Genomic DNA, 22,149 nt, shown 5'->3' with positions numbered 1-22,149 from the left:
CAAAACTTCAGTCGAAGCATCTTTACCAAGTGAATGGTCATCATAACTTGATATCGGTGTTACACTGGACGCAAATGGTCTATTTTAAACAACATAATGCCTTATAAACACTATTCAAAGTTTGTGAAAATATACAGATAAATAACTGAGTAAAATAATGTATCGAGTATGTGGATTACAAATGAGAAACTAAAAATACGAGAAAAAAGTCCTACCCCAAAATAGGTAGTTGGGGCACTCGACACACGGGTTCGAAACTCATTTATCGAACATGCTCGTCCTTTGTCAGCCTTGGAGGCATAATAATGTGTCGGCTAATCCTACTACGCTTTGGTAAAAGAGTGTAATAAGAGTTTGTGGTAGATGGTATTGACTAGCTGTCTTTCCTCTCGACTATTAGATCAAAAGTAGACACGACTAGCGCAGATAGCCCTTGTGTTATTTTGCGTGAAATTTAAAACAAACCAAATCTAATTCAAATAAATAAAGATATCACTGATGTTAAACTAAGGTTACTTCAGAGACCAGTTCTAAATGTTTTTCTTTGTTTTGAAAATATTGAGGCTTTTATTTTACAACAACTTACAATTAATACTTCCTTTAATATCAGCTGCCCATGTTGCAGTACAAACCTGTAATTAAACTGTATTTATCATAAGTACAAGGTCTGTGTATTTTCAATAAATGTTGCCATCTGTATCATTTTGATGAATCGTCATAGAGAATAAAGGACACTTGCGTTTTGTGATATTAATATTGTGCAGATAAACATATTCTGGCTGAATCGTCAAGACTTTCATTTCCAAACAGTTGTTCTCTGATGTGAACATCTACATACAGCGTTAGTCTAAAGAGAACATTTTACTTCTTTCTATGCATAGAGATTGTACGTCACATTACGAATTGTTTAATCCACTACGACTGACTTCAAGAAAACCTGAAGTAAGCAACTATCCTAATTATTTTTAACCTGTATTTCTGCTACTAATGGGTTTACAAAATATTTTTATAATGATGAATTTGTGGTGTCAAAAGTGGTTTTTACATATATATATATATATATAAAGTTTGGTTTGTTTTGAATTTCGCGCAAAGCTATACGAAGGCTATCTGCGCTAGCCGTCGTCCCTAATTTAGCAGTGTAGGACTGGAGGGAAGGCAGCTAGTCATCACCATCCACCGCCAACTCTTGAGCTACTCTTTTACCAGCGAGTAGTGGGATTGATTGTCACATTATAACTCCCTCGCAGCTGAACGGGCGAGCATGTTTGGTGTGACGGAGATTCGAACCCGCGACCCTCGGATTAAGAGTCGAGTGTCTTAACCACTTGACCATTTCGGGCCACATATATAAAAAGAAAATAGTTCCAAAACTATTATTATATTTATTACAAAAGCAGCACTATAAAAGAATAATGAATTTATTATAAGTTAAGCCTTAAAGCTATTTTTATTTTTAAAAGGGCCAACATGGTCAGGTGGTTAAGGTGCTCAACTCGCAATATGAGAGTCACGGGATCGAATCGCCGTCACACCAAACTGCTTGCTCTTTTATCCATCGGGAGTTATAATGTAACAGTCAATCCCACTATTAGTTGATCATAAGAGTAGCCCAAGAGTTTTCGGTGGTGGTAATGATTAGTTGCCTTCCCTCTAGTCTTACACTCCTAAATTAGAAATGACTACGGCAGATAGTCGTGTAGCTTTGCGAGAAATTCAAAAACAAACAAAAAGTATTTTAAAATTCCACTGCCATTTTTTCAGACGTAACTTTAAAGTCATAACGGAAATTATTTGATATGATATCAACAAAAGGCACTGATCTATCAGAGAAAATCAAAAGCAGATGAAAAACTAGTTAGCAGTCGTGGGAAATCAAATAAGGGTGTGGAGTTAAGTGCTTACACCCATAGCGTTACCTTTCCTTGAAAGTTCTTCTAATATTAAAAGTATAAAAAATAAGACCACCCTAAAGATATTTCTACTAAAAATTCCTCCCAACCTTCAATCTTTTAATTTCTATTATTTTGTAAGATATAAAAATAACATTAAAACCACCCTAAAAATTTTACAATGTACTTGTTTTGTTAATTTCATTAATTAGGATTTGTTTAAATAATATTTGTTACATTTAAAGTTGCAACTTCCTTTATTAATAGGGCTAATAATAAATTGCTCTTAGACATTTTTAATTCAGTTTTAAGTTTCTTAAACGATTTTATATGGGATTTATAAAATTTGGCGTATTTTTCAAAAAGAGACGTGGAAGATTATACGTTTTACTTAATTTGATGATGTAACTATAAAGGTTTTATCCAAATGTTTTAATATTTTGCTTTTAAGAGATTTTATTAAAATTCTAAAACTAGTTCTTTTTCATTATTTATAGTAATTCTCTATCATTTATAATCTTGAAATTACTAGCAATTACATGATTATGAAAAGGATCCATAAATTCATTGTTATTTCAATAACAAAGTAACTTATCAACTTCTCTTTGACAATACATGGATAATGTTACTTTTATTTATAAATAAAGTAAAAAATAATGGATATATTAGGTCTTTTCATATGAAATAACCGACTTACGCAAAGTTGAAAAGTGACTGCGATTAGGATAAATTGGATTCAGTAATTTGACTGTTTTCTATTCAGAATTGACGAGGATGCTGTGTTTTTTATTTGTCTGCTATTCCGAATTATATTATAACTGCTTTTATGTTACTTTGGAATCTTATACAAGATAATATCTTCGAAAGAATTTAGACTAGTTTTTTGTATGAGTTCAAATTGGGTAAAAATGCCGCTGAGGCTGCTAGAAACATTTGGCGTTTGGAAAAGGGACTACTTCTCAACGGACTGTTTGGCATTGGTTCCAGAAATTTCGATCTTGTGATAGGAACCTCGAGAATAAACCCCGAGGTAGGCCCCAATCTGTTGTGAATAAATAAAGATTAAGAACTATTGTAAAAGCTAATTCTCAAACGACAGTTTGAGCTCTTTCAGCAGACTTAAAAGTTTTCAGTGCAACTGTTTCTCGTCACCTGGCTGCAGTTGGAAAGGTTAAACATTTGGACAAATGGATACTGCACGAATCGGTGGAAGGGGAGAAAGTACGACTTCTGGAAATCTGTTCGTCGCTGTGGTTAGGAATAAGAGGAAGTCATTCTTGAAACGAATTGTTACCTGCGACGAGAAGTGGATCCTATAAGAAAACTGTAAGAGATCAGGACAATGGTTAAATACTGGTGAATCTCCAAGACATGCGCCAAAACTTCCTTTTGCACCCAAAAAGTATCATGGTGACAGTACGGTGGTCCACCGAAGGAATTATCCATTATTTCTTTCTCAAACCAGGTGAAACAATTACAGCGCAATCATACTTCCAACAAATTGATAAAATGCATCGAAAATTAACTACCAAACAGCCGTCTTTGGTGAACAGTTGTGGACCGATTCTGCTGCAAGATAACAAAGATCCTATACCTCACAAATCACCATTTCAAAACTGAGAGAATTGAAATATGAAATTTTGCAGCATCCGCCTTACTTACTCCAATTGATTATTAACTTTTCCGGCACGTGTACCTGTTTTTCCGGAACAAAACATTCAGGAATCAGGAGAATATTGTTGGAGTTTTTGAAGTGTTTATCATCTCCAAAACAACAAAGTACCTCTTGAAAAAAAAAAAAAACTCCTTACAGTAAATGGAGCATTTTTTGATTAATAATTTGTTTGTTTGTTTGTTTGTAATCTCGCGCAAAGCTACACAGGGGGCATCTGTGCTAGCCGTCCCTAATTTAGCAGTTTAAGACTGGAGGGAAGGCAGCTAGTTATCACCACCCACTGCTAATTCTGGGGCTACTTTTTACCATTGAATAGTGGGATTGACTGTAACATTATAACGCCTCCACGGCTGAAAAGGCGAGCATGTTTGGTGTGACTGGTATTCGAACACGCGACCCTCATATTATGAGTCGAACTCCTTTACCACCTGGCCATGCCGGGTGGTAATTAAGAAAATTGGCATTTGTTAAAAATATAATGTTTTACTTCTTACCTATACAAACAGCTATTTCATATTAAACGACCTGATAAATACGGACAATTGAGAAAATTTCTGGTTCTGTTTTATAATAAATAAAAGGGCCCGGCATGGCCAAGCTTGTTAAGGCGTGCGACTCGTAATATGAGGGTCGCGGATTTGAATCTCCGTCGCGCCAAACATGCTCGCCCTTTCAACCGTGGGGGCATTATAATGTGACGTTCAATTCCACTATTTGTTGGCAAAAGAATATTCCAAGAGTTGGCGGTGGGTGGTGATGACTTGCTGCCTTCCCTCTAGTCTTACACTGGTAAATTAGGGACGGCTAGCACAGATAGCCCTCGAATAGCTTTGTGCGAAATTCAAAAAACAAAAAATAAATAAAAAAATAATAAATATGTTTTCGATAAATTTTGGTTTTGAATTTCGCGCAAAGCTACTCGAGAGCTACCTGCTCTAGCCGTCCCTAATTTAGCAGTGTAAGACTAGAGGGAAGGCAGCAAGTCATCACCACCCACCGCTAACTCTTGGGCTATTCTTTTACCAACGAATAGTGGAATTAGCAGTAACATTACAAAGTCCCCACGGCATAAGGGCGAGTATGTTTATGTTTGGTGTGACAAGGATTCGAACCCGCGCCCCAGCCTCAGATTAGGAGTCGAGTGCTTTAACCACCTAACCATGCCGGGCCTTATAACCGTAACGACCCATTATAAACAGATGAAGAAGCTAATATGAATTTGATAGCTGAAGGTAAAAGAGTTGGAAATATAAGACAAAGAAACTGAGTGGGTGGGGGAAGTCATTGATGGAAGTTTATTATTAAAATGCTTATTTTTTGTATCAATCCTTGGTGTGTTTCCACTACATCCTTATTCTCACTGCATCTGGCCTAATTTACTCTCTATTTCCAATTAGTACTCTGGGTAGTATTCCCCTCCCTCGACGATTTTCAAACAAGCAACGGATCATTAATATAAATTTCACGAAACGAAACAGAACTACACAAACATACACCAGAGAGTGACTAGAATAAACAAGCAGACCTCTGGTTTCACACATGTCAGATTAGTATTTTCAAGCCAAGTCGTGTTCTTTATCGTTTCTCACGTTTTCATTGGTGGATATCATCAAGTAGAAGTCAACATTACCAGCCTTACGCACCTGTCAATATTTAACATAGATGTTTCTTACGTCTTCTAGGAAACTTTATAAGAAGATTACCAAGTAGATGTGAGATTTATACGTGGCTGTATTTCTACATCTGTGTTTTTCATGACCTTGAACTGAAAACTGTCAAAACATCTACCCATTCCTTCCCACAACCTCAAACATCATTTCTGACTGTTGATATCAAAATAAAACCTTGTATGAAACTGAGGAATGCATTTTTTAAAATATTTAATTATGTGTTTAGCCTATCTTTTAATACCTAAAATTAATGTTTATCGATTCTATATTGCTTTTTATAAATATTCACATATACTAAACATTCTACACATAATAATCATAGCACCAGTACTGTGCTTTAGTTATCCAAAACATTCCATTTACAGTGATCATGAAACCAGTACCGTTCTTTAGTCCTGTTTTCAATTGATCACTGAAGGTCTTATTTATTCTATCAGCATTTCATCCGCTAAAACTCTACTAGCACAGTGTCTACACAGTTTGAAAGGATCTTTGTTGTTCTTGCATTTTAAAACATTTCTGCATACCCAGTTCATCGTGAAATATAATAGTTGCACATTTCGTAGGAGTAACGTTGCTCTTCATGGTTAATTGTAATAGTTTCGCCAAAATATTCCACATAATATCTAGTTTCTGTACTAGTTTGTACATCTGTTTCTCTATGTCTCACCTCATTTGGCGATAAATAAACAATTCTTAGCTATTTAAAACATTTACTTGGCAAAATTCAGCTTTCACCAATGTTAATGAACACGTAATATCTTTAAGGTCAGTCGTTTTTTAATTATTTTTCCTCACCATTTTGATAAAAAATTATTATGGGTTTCCTGTTTAAAAATATCATACTAATACACACTTTTCTACTCTTAGGTTACATGCTTATTTATATGAATTGCAGCTACCGATTATTAAGTAATACTACATTTATTATTAACTGAGTCGATGTAAAATGAAGTAATGAGGCTGTATACAAAGTGGAATATAAAACGAACAATCTTTATTGGAATACTAAACCCAAACACAATGTGTTTATTTACTGTTGCTTATACGGAACTATCGTCTTTACAGAACTTTCTTCAGAACACACTGACTGAAATGATGTTTCAAGTCAGTCTGATCTAATGCACCATTCCTTATTTGTAACAAACCCAGAGTGACTTGTGTTATCATTACAACAGTAGTGTGGTCATGTGAACACACTGTTGAAGGGCACTGTTTTGATTATTCCATACAATGTGTGTTTGAGTTGTAACAGTTATTAACCATTTCTGAGAACAATAACAACTTTAGAACAATTCTGCCTAACAGCTTTTTGTTATGTTATACGTGTTATGTGAAATCTCTACATGTATATAGCAAATAATAAATTCAGAATTAATATTATAAGGAATGAGAAGGGCGTAGTATATTTAAATACCACATTAATATACCCTTATGGAACACCTATAGGGTTTAGCTGATTAACTGTCTTGGTGGAACGTTTTTTGTTTATTTTCAGAACTTCGAATTATCTCGGTCAGATCATGCAATATATGCTCAGATAGTATTGCTGGTACTTCTGCAGACTGGGAAGTTTTATCAGTTAATTTTATGCGCAATGTAGAAAGAAATGAGTATAAAACCGTTCAACTAATATATTGTTTTGCCCAGTTTCGTAAGTCATCGCTTACTCTGACTCCTTTCAACCACTTGTTGAGTGCCTTACAACCTACTTTCAAAAACGCAAACGAACTTGGCCTGGGTTTAGTTTAGAGAGAGAGAAGTCTGAAGAATTCTTTCTTCAACTGGGGTGGTCAGGAATGTTGTGGTTCCTCTTCGTCCCTTCACGTAAAAGATTATTGAACTTTACATGGAATTTCGTCTTTATTTTGTTTTGATTTCCTTAAGGTGAAGAAGTGATATGGGGGATATGAAAGTGACGCGAGAGAAGAGAGACCTGGACAAGAGTGGCATAAGGGAAGTAAGACAGGCCACAGCCCGTGGTCAGAATAACCTGACGGCTGGCGATTACTAAATATTGACTTAAAATTGACTTAAACGACTCTTTTCAGGACTAGGCAAGAATGTTGCCTTGGCTGGGATCTACAGATCCAATGCCAGAGATTTAGCTGTGGAGGGAAACCGGAATACCCCGAGAAAACCAACTTTCACGGTCTGGGCGCCACTACTTTTAGAACACTTCTTCAGTCCATTTTATATATTTCTAGCCCAGCATGGCCAGGTGGTTAAGGCGCTTGATTTGTAATCTGAGGGTAGCGGGTTCGAATCACCGTCCCACCAAATATACTCGCCCTTTCAGCCGTTGGGGCGTTATAATGTGATGGTCCATTCCACTATTCGTTAGTAAAAGAGTAGCCCAAGAGGTAGGGTGGATGACGATGACTAGCTGTCTTCCCTCTAGTCTTACATTGCATGGTCAGGTGGTTAGGTTGCTCGACTCGTAATCTGATGTTCGAATCCTTGTTACACCAAAACGTGCTCGCCCTTTCAGCCGTGGTAGCGTTATAATGTGACAATCAATCCCACTGTTCATTGGTAAAAGAGTAGTCCAAGAGGTGGCTGTGGGTTGTGATGATTAACTGCCTTCCCTCTAGTCTTACACTGCTAAATTAGGGATGACTAACGCAGATGACTTAGCCTTCGTGTAACTTTGCGCAAAATCCAAAAAACAACATAAAATAAAGTACAAATAAAAGGAGTTAATGGCAATGTAAAACAAAGTGAAAGTAATATGTATTTACTTACAAGTCGAAGACAGCTGCACAATAAGACAACACATCTTTCTGACTGTTGAGAGATATCATCAGGAGGAATTCTGGATACTGGAAGAATATCATACTATATACAAGTTGTTGGTCAAGGGCGTATCAATAATTTTTGTTAAAAAGAGTACGGAAGTTCTTCCTCATGGAGTTGAAACCTTTTGAGAAAAAAAATTTATTAGGTATATGCCCCAATTTTCCCGTGTAGAAGAAAAGATCACCCTTCGAAATAGTCGAGATTTAGGGTATCGTATTTTTGTGTTAAATTGATTTATTGAATTTACGTGTTTTGTTAACATTATATATCCACGTAAGGAATATGAACCCAATTCGGGTAAGTATATCCTTCTGTTTCCTAACATAGGTATCTATGTTTGGTAATCCATCTGAAACTGGGAGTTGCAGATCCACCAATTACTATTTTCTGGATCAACCCGTGTTGGCTATTCAGTAGATGAAAATAAGGAAAACATAGCTTCCAGACACTTCTAATCCTTTACATGATGATGTTGCTGGATAAAGTAGATGTGATATCAAACCTGGCTTTCCAGCAAAATTTGCCATGAACCCCCCGCCCCCGCACCGCCCCAAGACATTTAGTTTAAACACATTCCTTGACTATGTATAACTAGCACACTAAATAATATCAGTATAGGTACTGCACAAGGTGGGTTTCATAGACTTGAATACAGATATTTAAATTCTCTAAGGGCAAGTTATCTGAAAGTTTTATCCAGTTTGAACACACAGTTTGACTATATGTAACGAAATAATATCAATATAGGTACTGCATTTTCTATGCTTAAAGTAAAGATATGTACGTGCTTTGAAAGCATCAATATGTGAAAGTTTAGAAAAACTAAACAGTTTAGTAAATTGTTTACCTCTATAAACTAGGAAATAAGAACTTTTCTTTTCTTTTTCAATTACTACACGGCAACAGATTGTGAACAAAGAACTCTTAGTTTTACTGTCGAGCACCCAGAAAAGAACTATGCAATAACTTTAAGAAAGTTGAAACAGTGAAGTGTAAAAAATGTTCTGAGAGAGAAATTCTACCAACTATGTTTAATGTTGTTTTTAAAGTCATTCGAACTAAAAACATAACATTAAAGTAATGAATTGAAACACTTTGGCTCCGATCTGCAAGTTGGTGCTTATTACAGATCAATAAATAAATATTTGTTTTCACACGAGACCGATTTTTAAGAATCCAAACAATGTCGCATGTGGATAGTTTTAAGAGAGAAGAAAATGGAAAAATAAGCTAATGTAATATACAGACAAGCATTTGTTTCTTCCTAGTATGACAAAATGTGCACAGACCTTTCGAAACAACGCAAACATTTAGTATCAGTCTGTACAGTACTGGAGATAATTAGACGAAATACCTTCCCAGTATACCATCTGTCACGGCCATGTGTGAAACCGGTTTTGCTTTAACGTAACGAACTTCGTAACGGAACTCAACTGCGCCACCTTGTTTGAAAGCAATAACATTTTTCTTCACCGTAACATCAGTATACCGCTGGTTCTTATGTCACTGTTCACTTTTTAAAATAATATATAAGCTTCATGGTTATATCTTATGATTTCTTCTTTATTTATTCTTTTTTTATCTTATGACGACGCTATTAAACTCGATATTTTGAAATAGGCTTTCGTAATATTCTCATATCTCACACAGCCAGTAAAATACGACATTTCTACATTTGTGATGATCTGTTTAGAGTTTATTACAAACGTTCATTTTCATCCTAAAGGTGTAAATAAACCTATACTTTCTTTATGGTGTACTTAGTAAACCAGATTCCAAATACATAGCATAAGAAATTATTTGTAAGACAAAGAAATGATAGTTGGCTGATGGTGGTGTGTATATATATATATTTGTGTTGATACAATAATAATAATATCCATGTACTCTACACTTTTCTTGGACTTTCTCCATTACTCCTACATTCCAATATAATAATATGGTTACATATATAAAAATAACAAACTGAAGGAATACACTCGTATACCTCAGTACCGAAGGTCTGAGCTAATTACTCCAAGATTAAGGGTAAGCATAAACCATTTTATATAGTTATCACTGAGGACAATTTTTCATAACTCTAAGTTTATTTGTAATTTATGACAAAGCTATACAATGGGCTATCTGTGTCCTGTCCACCACGAGTATCGAAACCCGAGTTCTAGCGTTGTAAGTCCGCATACATACCGTTGTGGTATTGGGGTGCATACATCTGAAATATGATTTTTAGAAACTTTCAAGTATAATTTATTTTACACTGTAGAATAGAAATATGAATTTCTGAGTCATTTCAAACCAAACCTGTAACTAAATTATGGGTTATATTTATCTCTTTCAGTTTTCTAGGGTATAAATATTGTAAAGCTAAAACCGAGAACGATTATGAAAGTGGGTCTTCAGCTTTATTTTTCTTTTCAGGCAACTATGAAAGGAATAGAAAGTGCAAATTATATGCCAGTTCCTCAGACCCAAAGCGATGACGAAGAACACAATTCCTGGAAGTCAGGAAGCATCAAAGAGAATGGTTCGACCGACATTCTCCAGAAGCCCTTAATAAATGAAAAACTCACAGATGAAGATGAAACACAGTTGGACGCTGAACCAATGTCGTTGTCACGAAAATTTTGTTTCGTCCTTTCCTTGTTACTTTGTGTTTTCTTTATTGTGGCATTTGCCTGGCTAATCCCATGTAAACTTCCGCAGTACTTAGGAAAAGGGAATCCACAGCTTTTGGAATGGTCTTTGGTACTTGATATTAATGATATTGGTAATTTCTTTTTTTTTTTAAATATAAATTGTTAATAATATGATTTTTAGTAATAAACAACAGTTGTTTCATCATACTCTGACAAGGAGTTCAAATAGTATAAAGAAATTGCGCTTGAATTATAGAGTAAACTGTTGTAAACTAAATTATAATGACACATAATTTATGTGTGTTAAGTATAAATTACTAAACGCAGATCTATGAATACCAGTAAAACCTAAAAGTGAAGGACGTGTGAAAAAACCTGCAGGAGATGTTTCATTGCTGGCACCATTTCTATTGTATTTTACTTTATCTTTAGTTTAGGTTCCCGTTCCGATAATATTTATTTTCAAAGAGATGGACCAATACAGTATAAAAAAAATTATCATGATCATAAGTTTCCCGTAATCATTAGCCACACTGCCATAGGTTTAACATAAAGATGGGTGGAGATGCCAAAAGTAGTAAACTCCTTGGAACGTGCTAATTTTGAACACAAATATAAATTTAGTTTTTGTGTAAGTAGCATGATATGAAATTGAAGTTTATGCTGGCTTTGTTTACTCATAGATGCTTTTACATTTGACCTACAGTTCTCATGAAAATCGTATAAATCAATTTATCAACAACATTATCCTTCATAGTATTTAAAGTAATTCATTATTACGTTATCTTGCTCGTACATTACGTAACTAAAATTATTAACTTAATAAAATTTGATACTCTTAATAACACTTTTCAATATTATCTAATAACGTATTTTTCTATTATCTTGATAGCACTTAACCAAGCAAGGCCATATAAATATATAAAGAAATTGTATCATGTAATTCTATGCTTGCAGAATCATGCTTTAATTAAAACGAAGGGTTTATTTACTTGATATAAAAGTGTTTAACATTTTACACTATAGTTTCATGTGAGTTTACCATATTTTCTTGAGCACTGGAAAATAACAAATGAAAACAGTTTGTGAATATGGTGATGGGATCAATACTGGGAGGAAGACATTAAGAAAACCTGAGGGAACATTCATAAAAAGGCACGTCTCTTTATTTGTGGGGATAAGTGTTAGTGCAGACTATGTACTTCTTGTACACATAGAGTAAGAAGCAAAACAACTTTTGGAACAAAAACAAATTCTTTTATTCCTATTCAATTGGTCTTTTTGATGAAATCTAAATCTTAACATTAAATTATTGCATGTTAATATTAACATTTAATAGCATATCATATTTATTATTACTTGTTACTGTAAAGATCTACAATTCCATGTTCCAATAATTTGAAAGCTTAAATCGTTTTTTTAAATAACTTGCAGTAAAAAAGGTGTTGAATCAAGAGTACCTTTTAACAGTTGTTTACATTTTTTTATAATCGATAAAGGGGAAATTTGAAGCAAAAGGGCAGGAATATTGAGTCTTACCAACGTCCCCTCCCCTCTACATTGACATTATTAGAATGGTTATGATCATACTGCTTCCATTTGTTTCAAAAGTAAAAAATGAAAAACAAGAGTCTCTAATTCTGTTAAATGACAAACATGAAGTTTAGATTCTGCCAAAGCTTATGTGCTTCAAATGCCCACTTAACTGACAATAGTATACAATGTTAGCATCTTTTCATGCTTCAAATGCCCACTTAACTGACAATAGTATACAATGTTAGCATCTTTTCATTCGTTAAACCCTTTTGAATAACATTTTATAATAAAGAGTGCTTGATAATCTACTCTCAATAAAGAAGTCTCACCGGTGATATGCATCATCTGATTTTTGTCAATTCTAAAATTCTTTTCCTGTACGTTTTTAGAGGCCTTTATTTATATCACAATTCATGGATTGAGCATGTATTACTTATGCTTCCAATTCAACTGAAAGCACTTACATAATAAAACTTAGTGCGTGAAAACATTGTCATGATATGATTTGTTTTGTTTTTAATTTCGCGCAAAGCTACACAAGGGCAATTTGCGCTAGCTGTCCATAATTTAGCAGTGATGGACTATAGGGAAAGAAACTAGTCAAAACCACACACTGCCAACTCTTGGGCTACTCTTTTACCAACGAATAATGGGATTGGCCGTAACATTATAATGCTTCCACGGCTGAAAGGGCGAGAAGGTATGATAGGATAGGAATTTGAATCCACGACCTAGAGACTTCAACTCGAGTGTTCTATTCATTTGGTCATGAGGGGCTCTTATGATGAAAGACGTACTTATTCTAATGCCTCTGTCTACAGTGATAAACTTTGGAAATTTGCTACTAGAGGATCGAATTTCAGCTCGGAATCATTTTTGTTGCTATAAAGTGAATCTATAATATCCACTTGTGTTCGGGCTTCAGAAGAAGCCACCAGCGAAACAATTTGTATCATGAATTTCTCTAAATAGCATAAGTAATAACATTTGTCATTATAGCCTTGTTTTTAAGGTTGGAAGTCGTGATGCTGTTTGAATAGAAGGAATGCTGATTGGATTTCTAACTTTCTGCATTTGAATTGTGTTGTTATATATTTTAACGTGATATTATTCTATCATTATTTGAATATTTGTCTACAATATACACAAATGAAGAATCAAACAAATAAGCTGTTTTAAGAAACTGTCGAATATGCCATTTACTGTAGTCGTATTAGTTGTTAAAAAGTGACTTAATAAAAACGTTAATAGATTAATTCTTTAGCACAGTTAGTAGAGCATTTGCCTACAATATGAAAAGTTTTGAACCAAAATCAGAGGCGAAGAGGTAAATGTGTTTAAAAAAAATCATCACATTGGCACTCAAAGTGTGGCTTTACCATAATTTTGAAACTAGTTCTGAGGATGGATCTTGTTTGAGAGAGAAGAAGAATATAGTAGTTTGGTTTTTGAAAGTGACCTACTTGCAAGTGCTAGAGGATTAACTTAGTTGGTATCTTAAGTATTATACAGTTGAATTATTATCTGTTTGGTCTCGTCAAATTCATGAACCTCTTACAAGCAAACGTCTTCTCCATTAAAGATGTGCTTGATATACCAATGTTACACAACTGTATAAAACAGTACAAGCTTAAAGAATACTAGTTATCTATGCTTAACTTTAACAGCTTGTACAATCATCTAAGCTGATTTCTGTACTATCAGATACATTACTATCTTATATCCTTCATTTTGGTGATACTCTGCTACCATAGTCACATAAGTCATTGGAGTGACTGTATATGGGAGAATATGGCCGTGTCTGTCACCTTGACAGAAAATTTATGTACTAGCTACTTGTCCCTGATGGAGAAAGGGATTTAGGTTTTACTTTCTTTCTAGGTTGATACAACACATTATCAGTTAGGTGGAGTTACAAGGCTTTGTCATCTTTCTATTTCTCGTATTGGCTCGTATATATAATTTTCATATTGTTATATTTTAGTTTATAATATTATTCGTCGGCATGAACATCAAAAATTTGTTTTGTATGTTATGCTCTTAAATTTTAACTTTCTTTTCGTTTCTCCAGACAAATGGAGGAAGCGTTTACAAAGGCGAAGGATGTTGTTAAAGTTTCAGTTATTAACTTAAGAGAAGGGTCCTTAAATTATTTTATGTGTGTTAGTTGGTTGTGTCTTTATACTGTTTAGATATTATCTGTATGTTTTCAGAGAGTCCTTTGACTTCATCGTCAGTAGGAGAATGTGGCTGTGTGTGTTTGTAATGTCCTTCTTTTTTATTGTTGTTCTTTATCTTGTTTATTTTCCGTTTCAAATATTCAAAGTATACATTACTAAAGAAAGCTGCAGTGAAGTGTTTCTTTTCCTTTTTTTTGCAATCCTTATTCATTTTAAAATCTAGACAATGTTTATGTAATTTGGGTGGTTTGACCTGTTGTCGTCTATGTTATTTGTAAATTTTCGTGTAAGGGAGTGTCTACCGGGTAAGCACGGGAACGCAGGTCTCTATTAAAGAACTGCCTCCGGTCCTCTCCTCTTTTCCCAAAATTTAAGTTGCTTGGATTTAGTCTTAAATATTTTATAACTCTCCTTACATTAAGACTCCCACTGACGTGAGAATACTAATTTATTTTGGGCGGGTGGGGTGGTCATATTATGTAACTTTAACCGAAAGAAGTATCTCTAGTGAGATGAACTTAATTTCAAACATTATCAGATCAACGTGAAGCTATGCAAAGACAACATGGGTAATTTTGATATTTTTTGTATACTTAAAAAGAATAAGTAGATATTTCTCGAAGACAAAAAGAGTCTTTTTCTTTTGTAGTTTTTATACATCATTTTCTATCTCAACTAACACTTTATCGCTCTAAATAGGTAAAATTATATAAATGACACATCTGTGACGTAAGATTTACGAGTCTTAGGAACAATCACAAGTAGAAAATGAAGTTTATTTTCTCCTACTTTATTTGTCAATCATATCATCGGATGTTGTCTGCTCAGGTGGTCTATGGATTCTGGAATCTTTTCTATGGTCTGTAACCATATTACGAAAGTATCATCAACATATCTTTTTCATATGGGTTTTTAGTGAGTTGTAAGTACTTAGGAAAATTATAACAGCGGCATAAGTACTTTAACATGGTATACATCAAGTTAACTTTTATATGATCTGAGAATAGTATGTACTGGTTTTTGAACCATAATCTACTGCTTATAATAGCACCATATCAAGAACATCTTAAACTGATCTGATCGATTTATTTGCCCTCATGAAGAAACTTACAAGCAGTTGAATGTTACTTTTTAGCATCTAATTGTAACTTATTGAGGAAGCTAACAATCTGAAATGCTTCGGTTTCTACATTTTACTCTCCAAAACAAACACATGAAACTTTGTTCCAAAAGTTTTTTTGGTTTGTTTTGAATTTCGCGCAAAGCTACACAAGGGATATCTGCGCTAGCCGTCCCTAATTTAGCAGTGTAAGACTAGAGGGAAGGCAGCTAGTCATCACCACCCACCGCCAACTCTTGGGATATTCTTTTACCATCGAATAGTGGGATTGACCGTTACATTATAACGCCCCTACAGCTAAAAGGGCGAGCATGTTTGGTGTGACGAGGATGCGAATCCGCTATCGTCGGATTACGAGTTGAGTACCTTAACCACCTGCCATGCCAGGCCGTTCCAAGAGGAAGTGTGTACCTATATCTTTGGTAATTTATTTAGCTTAATGCCTGTTAATAATGTTTGTGAAGAAATAATATTGTTCTCTAATTTGGTGATCGATGAGGGAAACACTAGACGTTTGTTTTGTTTTGAATTTCTTTCAAAGCTGCACGAGGGCTATCTGCTTAATTTAGCAGAAACATATATATGTAGAAACGGCTGGTTTGGATTGAGAAAATTTTTATGTAGAGGAGCGAACAACGTTTCGACCTTCTTCGGTCATCGTCAGATTCACAAAGAAAGAAAGAGGTAACTGACAGATAGCTGACCACATATTTGAAGGGGATTGTGTAACTGAGTGTAGGAATGTAGAGGGCATGCTTAGATGTTGGATATATTTATTAATATAGGTATAAAGATGTTCCTTTTTATTGGTTTATTTTGGGCTTTAGTTGTTGTATAAGTAAGGCTTCTTTAATTTTGCGTTTGTTTATGTTTGTTTCTTTATTTAGTATTTGGGTGTTTTTTATGTTTATGTTGTGTTTGTTTAATTTGCAGTGTTTGGAAACGTATGAAGGTGACTTTTTGTGCCCTTTGAATCTGGTTTCCATTTCCGCGAGTTCGAATCTCCGTTGCACCAAATATGTTCGCCCTCTCAGCCGTGGAGGCGTTATAATGTGACGGTCAAACCCACTATCCGTTGGTAAAAGAGTAGCCCAAGAGTTGACGGTGGGTGGTGATGACTAGCTGCTTTCCCTCTAGTCTTACACTGCTAAATTAGGGACGGCTACCGGAGATAGCCCTCGAGTAGCTTTGCGTGAAATTCAAAACAAAACAAACCAAAACATCATTTGGATAAATACATCTTTGACCACTGCCATTAGCGAAATGTAGTTATTTCGCTAATATTGCTTTGCAGGTTTAATAATCTGCTTGTGACAGTGTTAGGTTTTTCAAACAAAGCACAATAATTTTTTTATTAGTTTATACCAATTAATCTAATGTTTTATGGTTAGTTATATTAAATAGGGATTAATAATTTTTGTTTATTCAATAAACTCCTGAGCATGATCGAACATGACTAATCTTTTGTAATCATTTTCATTCAAACGTTTTTCTTGTAATTGAAGTAAATACTTTGGAACTTAGTCTCTCTATAAATACTTTTATTATCGATCTATGCTAAACCTATATCTTTCGTGCTTTCCTGTGTCTCCTGGGGCTTTTCCCCTTGTAATTAACATAAAAATATATATCAGTATGTGGGTACCGGAAGTGGAACTCTCATGTTTCCTCTTCTAATAAATATTGAAATATTTAAACTTCCTCAATTGGGATTCAAATGACAAAAACAGTCATTTATTATAAGGAAATAGAATTTTAAAAGTTAATTTGGCATTTAGTTAATTGAAGATAAAGAGCGAAAATGATAAGAGAAAAAGATAATAATAGAAGTTCGTTTAAGGTGGTAATTAAACAGCATTTCTTTGCATTAAATTTGATTGTGTTTTTCAACCTAATTCTTTGGCCACTGTTGTATCAAAGTAAGGCCAGTCTACATTCTCCATCAATTTCCAGTCACTTTCATCAAGTACACTTCTAAAAAGCTTTATGTATTTACAACTTTTTCTCGCCCCCTGTGCTCAGATATAAAATATAATTACTATTAGAAAGGTTTTTGCTCTCGGACGTCTTGAATATCACATTTTGGAAACGTGCGTGTACCTTTTTTAATATCTGATGGAAGGAAAATGTACAGGTGAAATACCATCAGAAAATAATGCTAAAAACAAGACATCTGACAACAAAAGTCTTCTCAACTGTGCTCTCTTGTCAACTATGTTTCTAAAACTGTAATAAAGTGATCAGTTGATATTAGTGTAATAACCAAGTAATTAACTTGTAGGGTTGTAATTTCATGTTGTAAGTAACTATGTCAATTTCTGCACCTATCTTTTTGTTTTTAAACTTGAATAGGGAAGATCTTGTAGGTTAAAAAAATCTTTATATGAATAAAAGTGACATTGCTTATTCCACACAGTGGAAATATGTATAACTGAGAATATGATCCATATCCTATATGTGAGATATATTAAGATTGAAAAGTTGTTAATAAGCTGATGATGTGATCAAGTAGTGAACTATTTTATTACATTTATACACTTGAAAGTTGTTGTTATTGTTTGAAGTTAATCGCAAAGCCACATCATGGACTATCTACATTAATCTGCTTCTGGTGTATATGTTGTTTTACATTTGTTATATTTAATTTGTTTAAACTTTAGCTTTCTGTATCTTCTTCATATGATCTTATTTCTGAATCAAACTTATATTTTTAGCATAATTCGAATAGTTCTTTAATCTTCACTGGATTTTATTGCATGAGAGAGAAATTCTATCTTTACTTCAAAGTTCTTCATAAGAAAGAAACACTATTTTCTTTTTCAGTTTTATCCACCAACTTGGAAAATGTGCCAGGATTAGCTAATACTCAACAGGTAGTTGTGTTTGGCACCATTAGTCGTTTGAACGCTACTAATTCTGCTTTAATGGCTATTCGTGCATCTACAGGTGAAGTGATATGGCATGTTAAACTTCCTTCTCCACTACACTTAATCAATTGCAACCAAGTGGATGTCAATAATGATACTATCTTAGATTGTGTTGTTCTTGGAAGTGAATTAATGATAGTAGTTAATGGTACTGATGGTAAGTTGTGCTTTGAAACTTTCATATAAAATATCTTAAGTCATAATAAACTTGATACCTCACCTTGGATACACTTTTTATGCACATGGATATTGAGAATAATATATTGACGTTCTTTCAGGTTTTTTTAGGTTTGTTTCCAAGTTATTAACTTTTTAATGTATATTTTTCTTTTGTTTAAAACAAAATTGTAAAAAAATATTTAAAACTATTTTTTTCGTTTTCACATGTTTTAAAACAAAGAACTTTATGATGAAATCTATTTATAATAGTTAGCAATCCATTAATTACTATAATCAACTATTTTTAAAGATATACCTAAAGATTTAAGTCTTTTAAATGTTTTAATAGAGTTCTTTCACCTTTGCACTTATATTTATTGAAAAAGTTAAACAGTATCAAAAATAAGATTCATCAAATGTGCATTTCTTTTGGTGTTATTAACACTTTAACGTTTTATTTTTTTAAATAATTTTATGTGTGATAAAATAGAACAATAGTTCAGTTAATCCTTCTTGTAGGATCTACATGATGTTATCCTCTAATTCTAAGCCTTTCTAAATAGATGAAGGTTTTTTTTTTTCAGTTATTGTGTGTCTAAATATCTGAATAGTTTAAACAAAAATGTTTAAATACTTACAGGTTTTGTTTAAATTATGTTCTCTCTTCTTAAGTGTTTTATTTTTAAAATATACTATTATTTAAAGTGTTTAGATAAGCCTTATCTAGTTTCTATATTCTCATTCAAGACCTTTAATACTTGCTGAAGAAGTTATACTTGACCAAATTTTAATGGTGTAACTTAATTGTTACAGGACACATCTTTTGGGAGCTACAAGCTGAAACATTCTCCAACCCAATAGCTATTCCTGACTGTGATGGGGATTCTATTGACGAGATGGTTTCTTTTCATTTATCCTCAAATATATCAGTAGTTGTATTATCAGGATCTTCTGGAATCACTATTATTTCTCATTCCATTGAAACATGTAGCACATTACCTGAGGCTGCTGTCATCCACAGAACAGAAGCTAAAAATATTACGAATTTTGTGTTTTCTTGTGAAGACCAACACGAAAACGGTGATTAGTTGCTGTTATTTATTAGTGTGGTATATTCAGGTAACATCGATTTAACGTTAAAACAATGGGATAAGTATGTTTAATAACAGGAGGTTCAACGAGATATTTGTCATGAACTATTTGGGGATTATTAAAAGTTTTACAGTTCATCACCCCATATCTTGCAAACGATATGGCAGAAAAAAGTGAAATTGCACATGGGTGTTATGGGTATCCTTGTAGATGTAAATCTACATGCCGTCGCAAAAAGCACCAATATGGCTTAATGTACGATCATTCACAGTAATTGTTCAAAATGCATCTCTGGTGTTTAAAATAAGTTACATGTGCTGACACTTTCAGAAAGTATGTAGTTTGCTTCATCAGACCGTAATGTAATGGCTTTCCATTGCTCATTGACTTACAACTTTGCAAAGAACTACAACACAAATTCAACATGTTAGGTTAAATCCATCTCCTTTAGTACTTGGACGTGATGAAGCTTGTAATGATAGATGTGCAAAGTTGACTTAAGAGTTTGAAAATAGTTAAAATCGACAAATACCAGCTTGTGCTGGTTTTTTCTATGAAATCAAGTATTTTCAGTAAGTATTAGTGATCTGCGTGTATGTGGCTCATCTTAAGCGCAACACTGGAATATGACTCTCTGCTGATGTTATGTTCAGTATGAGATTCTCTAAGAGTTGTCTTTGTATTGAATTATGTGGTGTAATAATGTTTCACTAGTTCACCTCTCTGCATACTTATCAGTTTTTTGATGACTGAATGAACTTTGATATAATCAACAGGCGCATTTATACCAATGAGAAATATGCAAAAGAGACCAAAGTGGCGCCCCTGATGATTATGTATGACACATATAGCATTTTTTGTCTGCATAATACCTTTAACATTTCGATGTAATTTTATCTTCCTGTGTAATACTATTTGTGAGATACGATAAAACATAAGTTATGTCTAAGTGGAAGCCTCTTGATACTTAAAGTAAATTTTATGATATAAAAACATATACTAATTTTAACAAGTGACTATTGAGATAACCGTTTTCCTTATCAACATAAAGTAACAACTTTTTGCAATTTTAATTTTGTTTTCTTTATTTTTCTGTAGGAAATATTTGGTCATTTTCTTCAAGTGATTTATGTCATGGCAGGACACCACTAAAACCAAATCTTATTCAAGTTCCGGAGTAGGTTATTTCTCTTACTTTATCTTCATATTCCTCATCTTATAGGTAATAAGTTCAGAAAAATAACAGAATTCCGATAATTAAAAATATTATTTAATAATTAATATATTTCAATTGTTATTTGAAATAACAAAATAGTACTTTATTACTTTCTTATATAGAGGAACTTAAAGCTTGAGAAAAATTACATCCAAAAGGTAATACTTATGATGTTAAAAATTAAATGAATACGTGAATCCACTATCGTAACTAGATTTTAACTTTTGTCACCTAGCAAAACATGTGTCAAGTAACAGGAAGTAACAAGTGAAATCTTCTGAAACAGAGGTAAAAATAAATGTAGTTAATACGTCCTGAGAAAGTTAAAAAGAAATGGTTGTTGCACGTACCGTAGTTATTTCCTCTCGATTTGCATGGTGAGAGAACCTTCCAGAGAAGGTTCTATGTTTTCAGTTTACCTCCTCCAGAATCTGAACATCCATCTACGTGTTTGCCGTGTGTGACAACTCTTGAAGGAGAGGAGAGAATTCAGGTGATTGATGAGTCAGACCCCAACACACCACTTTGGCATTGAATTCCTGTAAACAGGCGGCCTTGGTATATCACTTCTCCCCAGGATCACTCAGCTCGTCCACTTGGGCTAAAGTCGACCGAGTAATAGTGTTGGACGTTCTCAGTGGGTGTTGTTAATATTATGTCCAATGTTGGTGTTTTAATATAGTGCTTACTAAATCCCAGCATTGCTGCAGTGTCCTTGTTTGGCACTGTAGTATGTCCTCTTGTATAATTCCATAGTGAGTGAGGTCAGTGAGCACAGAATCTTCCTCTCTATATTGTGGATTCCCCAGTCCTTGCTAAAAATAAAATCACAAAAAACTAAATGATAAACGACCATGCATAAACGACTTTGTTAAAAAATCACCACCACATTCAGAACCTATACCACAATTTTCAACTCTCCATTCTTTATCAGATGAATTCATCCAAAAAATAATAGAGGGGCTTGCTGAATCTCCTAAGTCTGTTAAGAAGCTACGTTCTGGGAACTTCTTGGCAGAAACATCTACCCCAATACACAGTAAATACCTCCTGAATTCTAAAACTATTGAGGATATACCCATTAAGGTTACTCCTCATGCGCTATTCTGAATTATTTTCGAGGAGTGATCGTTGAGAGGGATTTGAAGAACATTCCCGAGTTGGATATCCTTGCTGGTTCCTCCAGCCAAGGCGTTTCTGCTGTGCGTCATATTTTTGCTTGCAAGAACAGGAGTATGCTGCCAATC

At 34.0% G+C, this 22,149-nt stretch overlaps 1 protein-coding gene across 6 annotated transcripts in view; it reads left to right on the top strand.

Annotated features, from left to right (window-relative positions):
* Positions 1-22,149, top strand: part of LOC143237682 (protein FAM234B-like) — a 59,454-nt gene that overhangs the window by 15,476 nt on the left and 21,829 nt on the right. For 2 of the 6 annotated variants that reach the window (XM_076477195.1, XM_076477194.1), the window contains exons 2-6: positions 765-942; positions 10,455-10,803; positions 18,332-18,592; positions 19,408-19,674; positions 20,785-20,863. In XM_076477195.1, coding sequence (XP_076333310.1) covers positions 874-942; positions 10,455-10,803; positions 18,332-18,592; positions 19,408-19,674; positions 20,785-20,863 — 1,025 coding nt within the window. In that variant the 5' untranslated portion in view covers positions 765-873. The remainder of the gene's footprint in view (positions 1-764; positions 943-10,454; positions 10,804-18,331; positions 18,593-19,407; positions 19,675-20,784; positions 20,864-22,149) is intronic. The other 4 variants (XM_076477198.1, XM_076477196.1, XM_076477197.1 and 1 more) reach the window with 3 other exon arrangements.

Source organism: Tachypleus tridentatus, chromosome 13, assembly GCF_004210375.1.
Source record: "Tachypleus tridentatus isolate NWPU-2018 chromosome 13, ASM421037v1, whole genome shotgun sequence".
Lineage (NCBI taxonomy): Eukaryota > Metazoa > Arthropoda > Merostomata > Xiphosura > Limulidae > Tachypleus > Tachypleus tridentatus.
The sequence above is the reverse complement of the archived record's forward strand: the minus strand, read 5'-3'. Positions and strand labels throughout refer to the sequence as shown.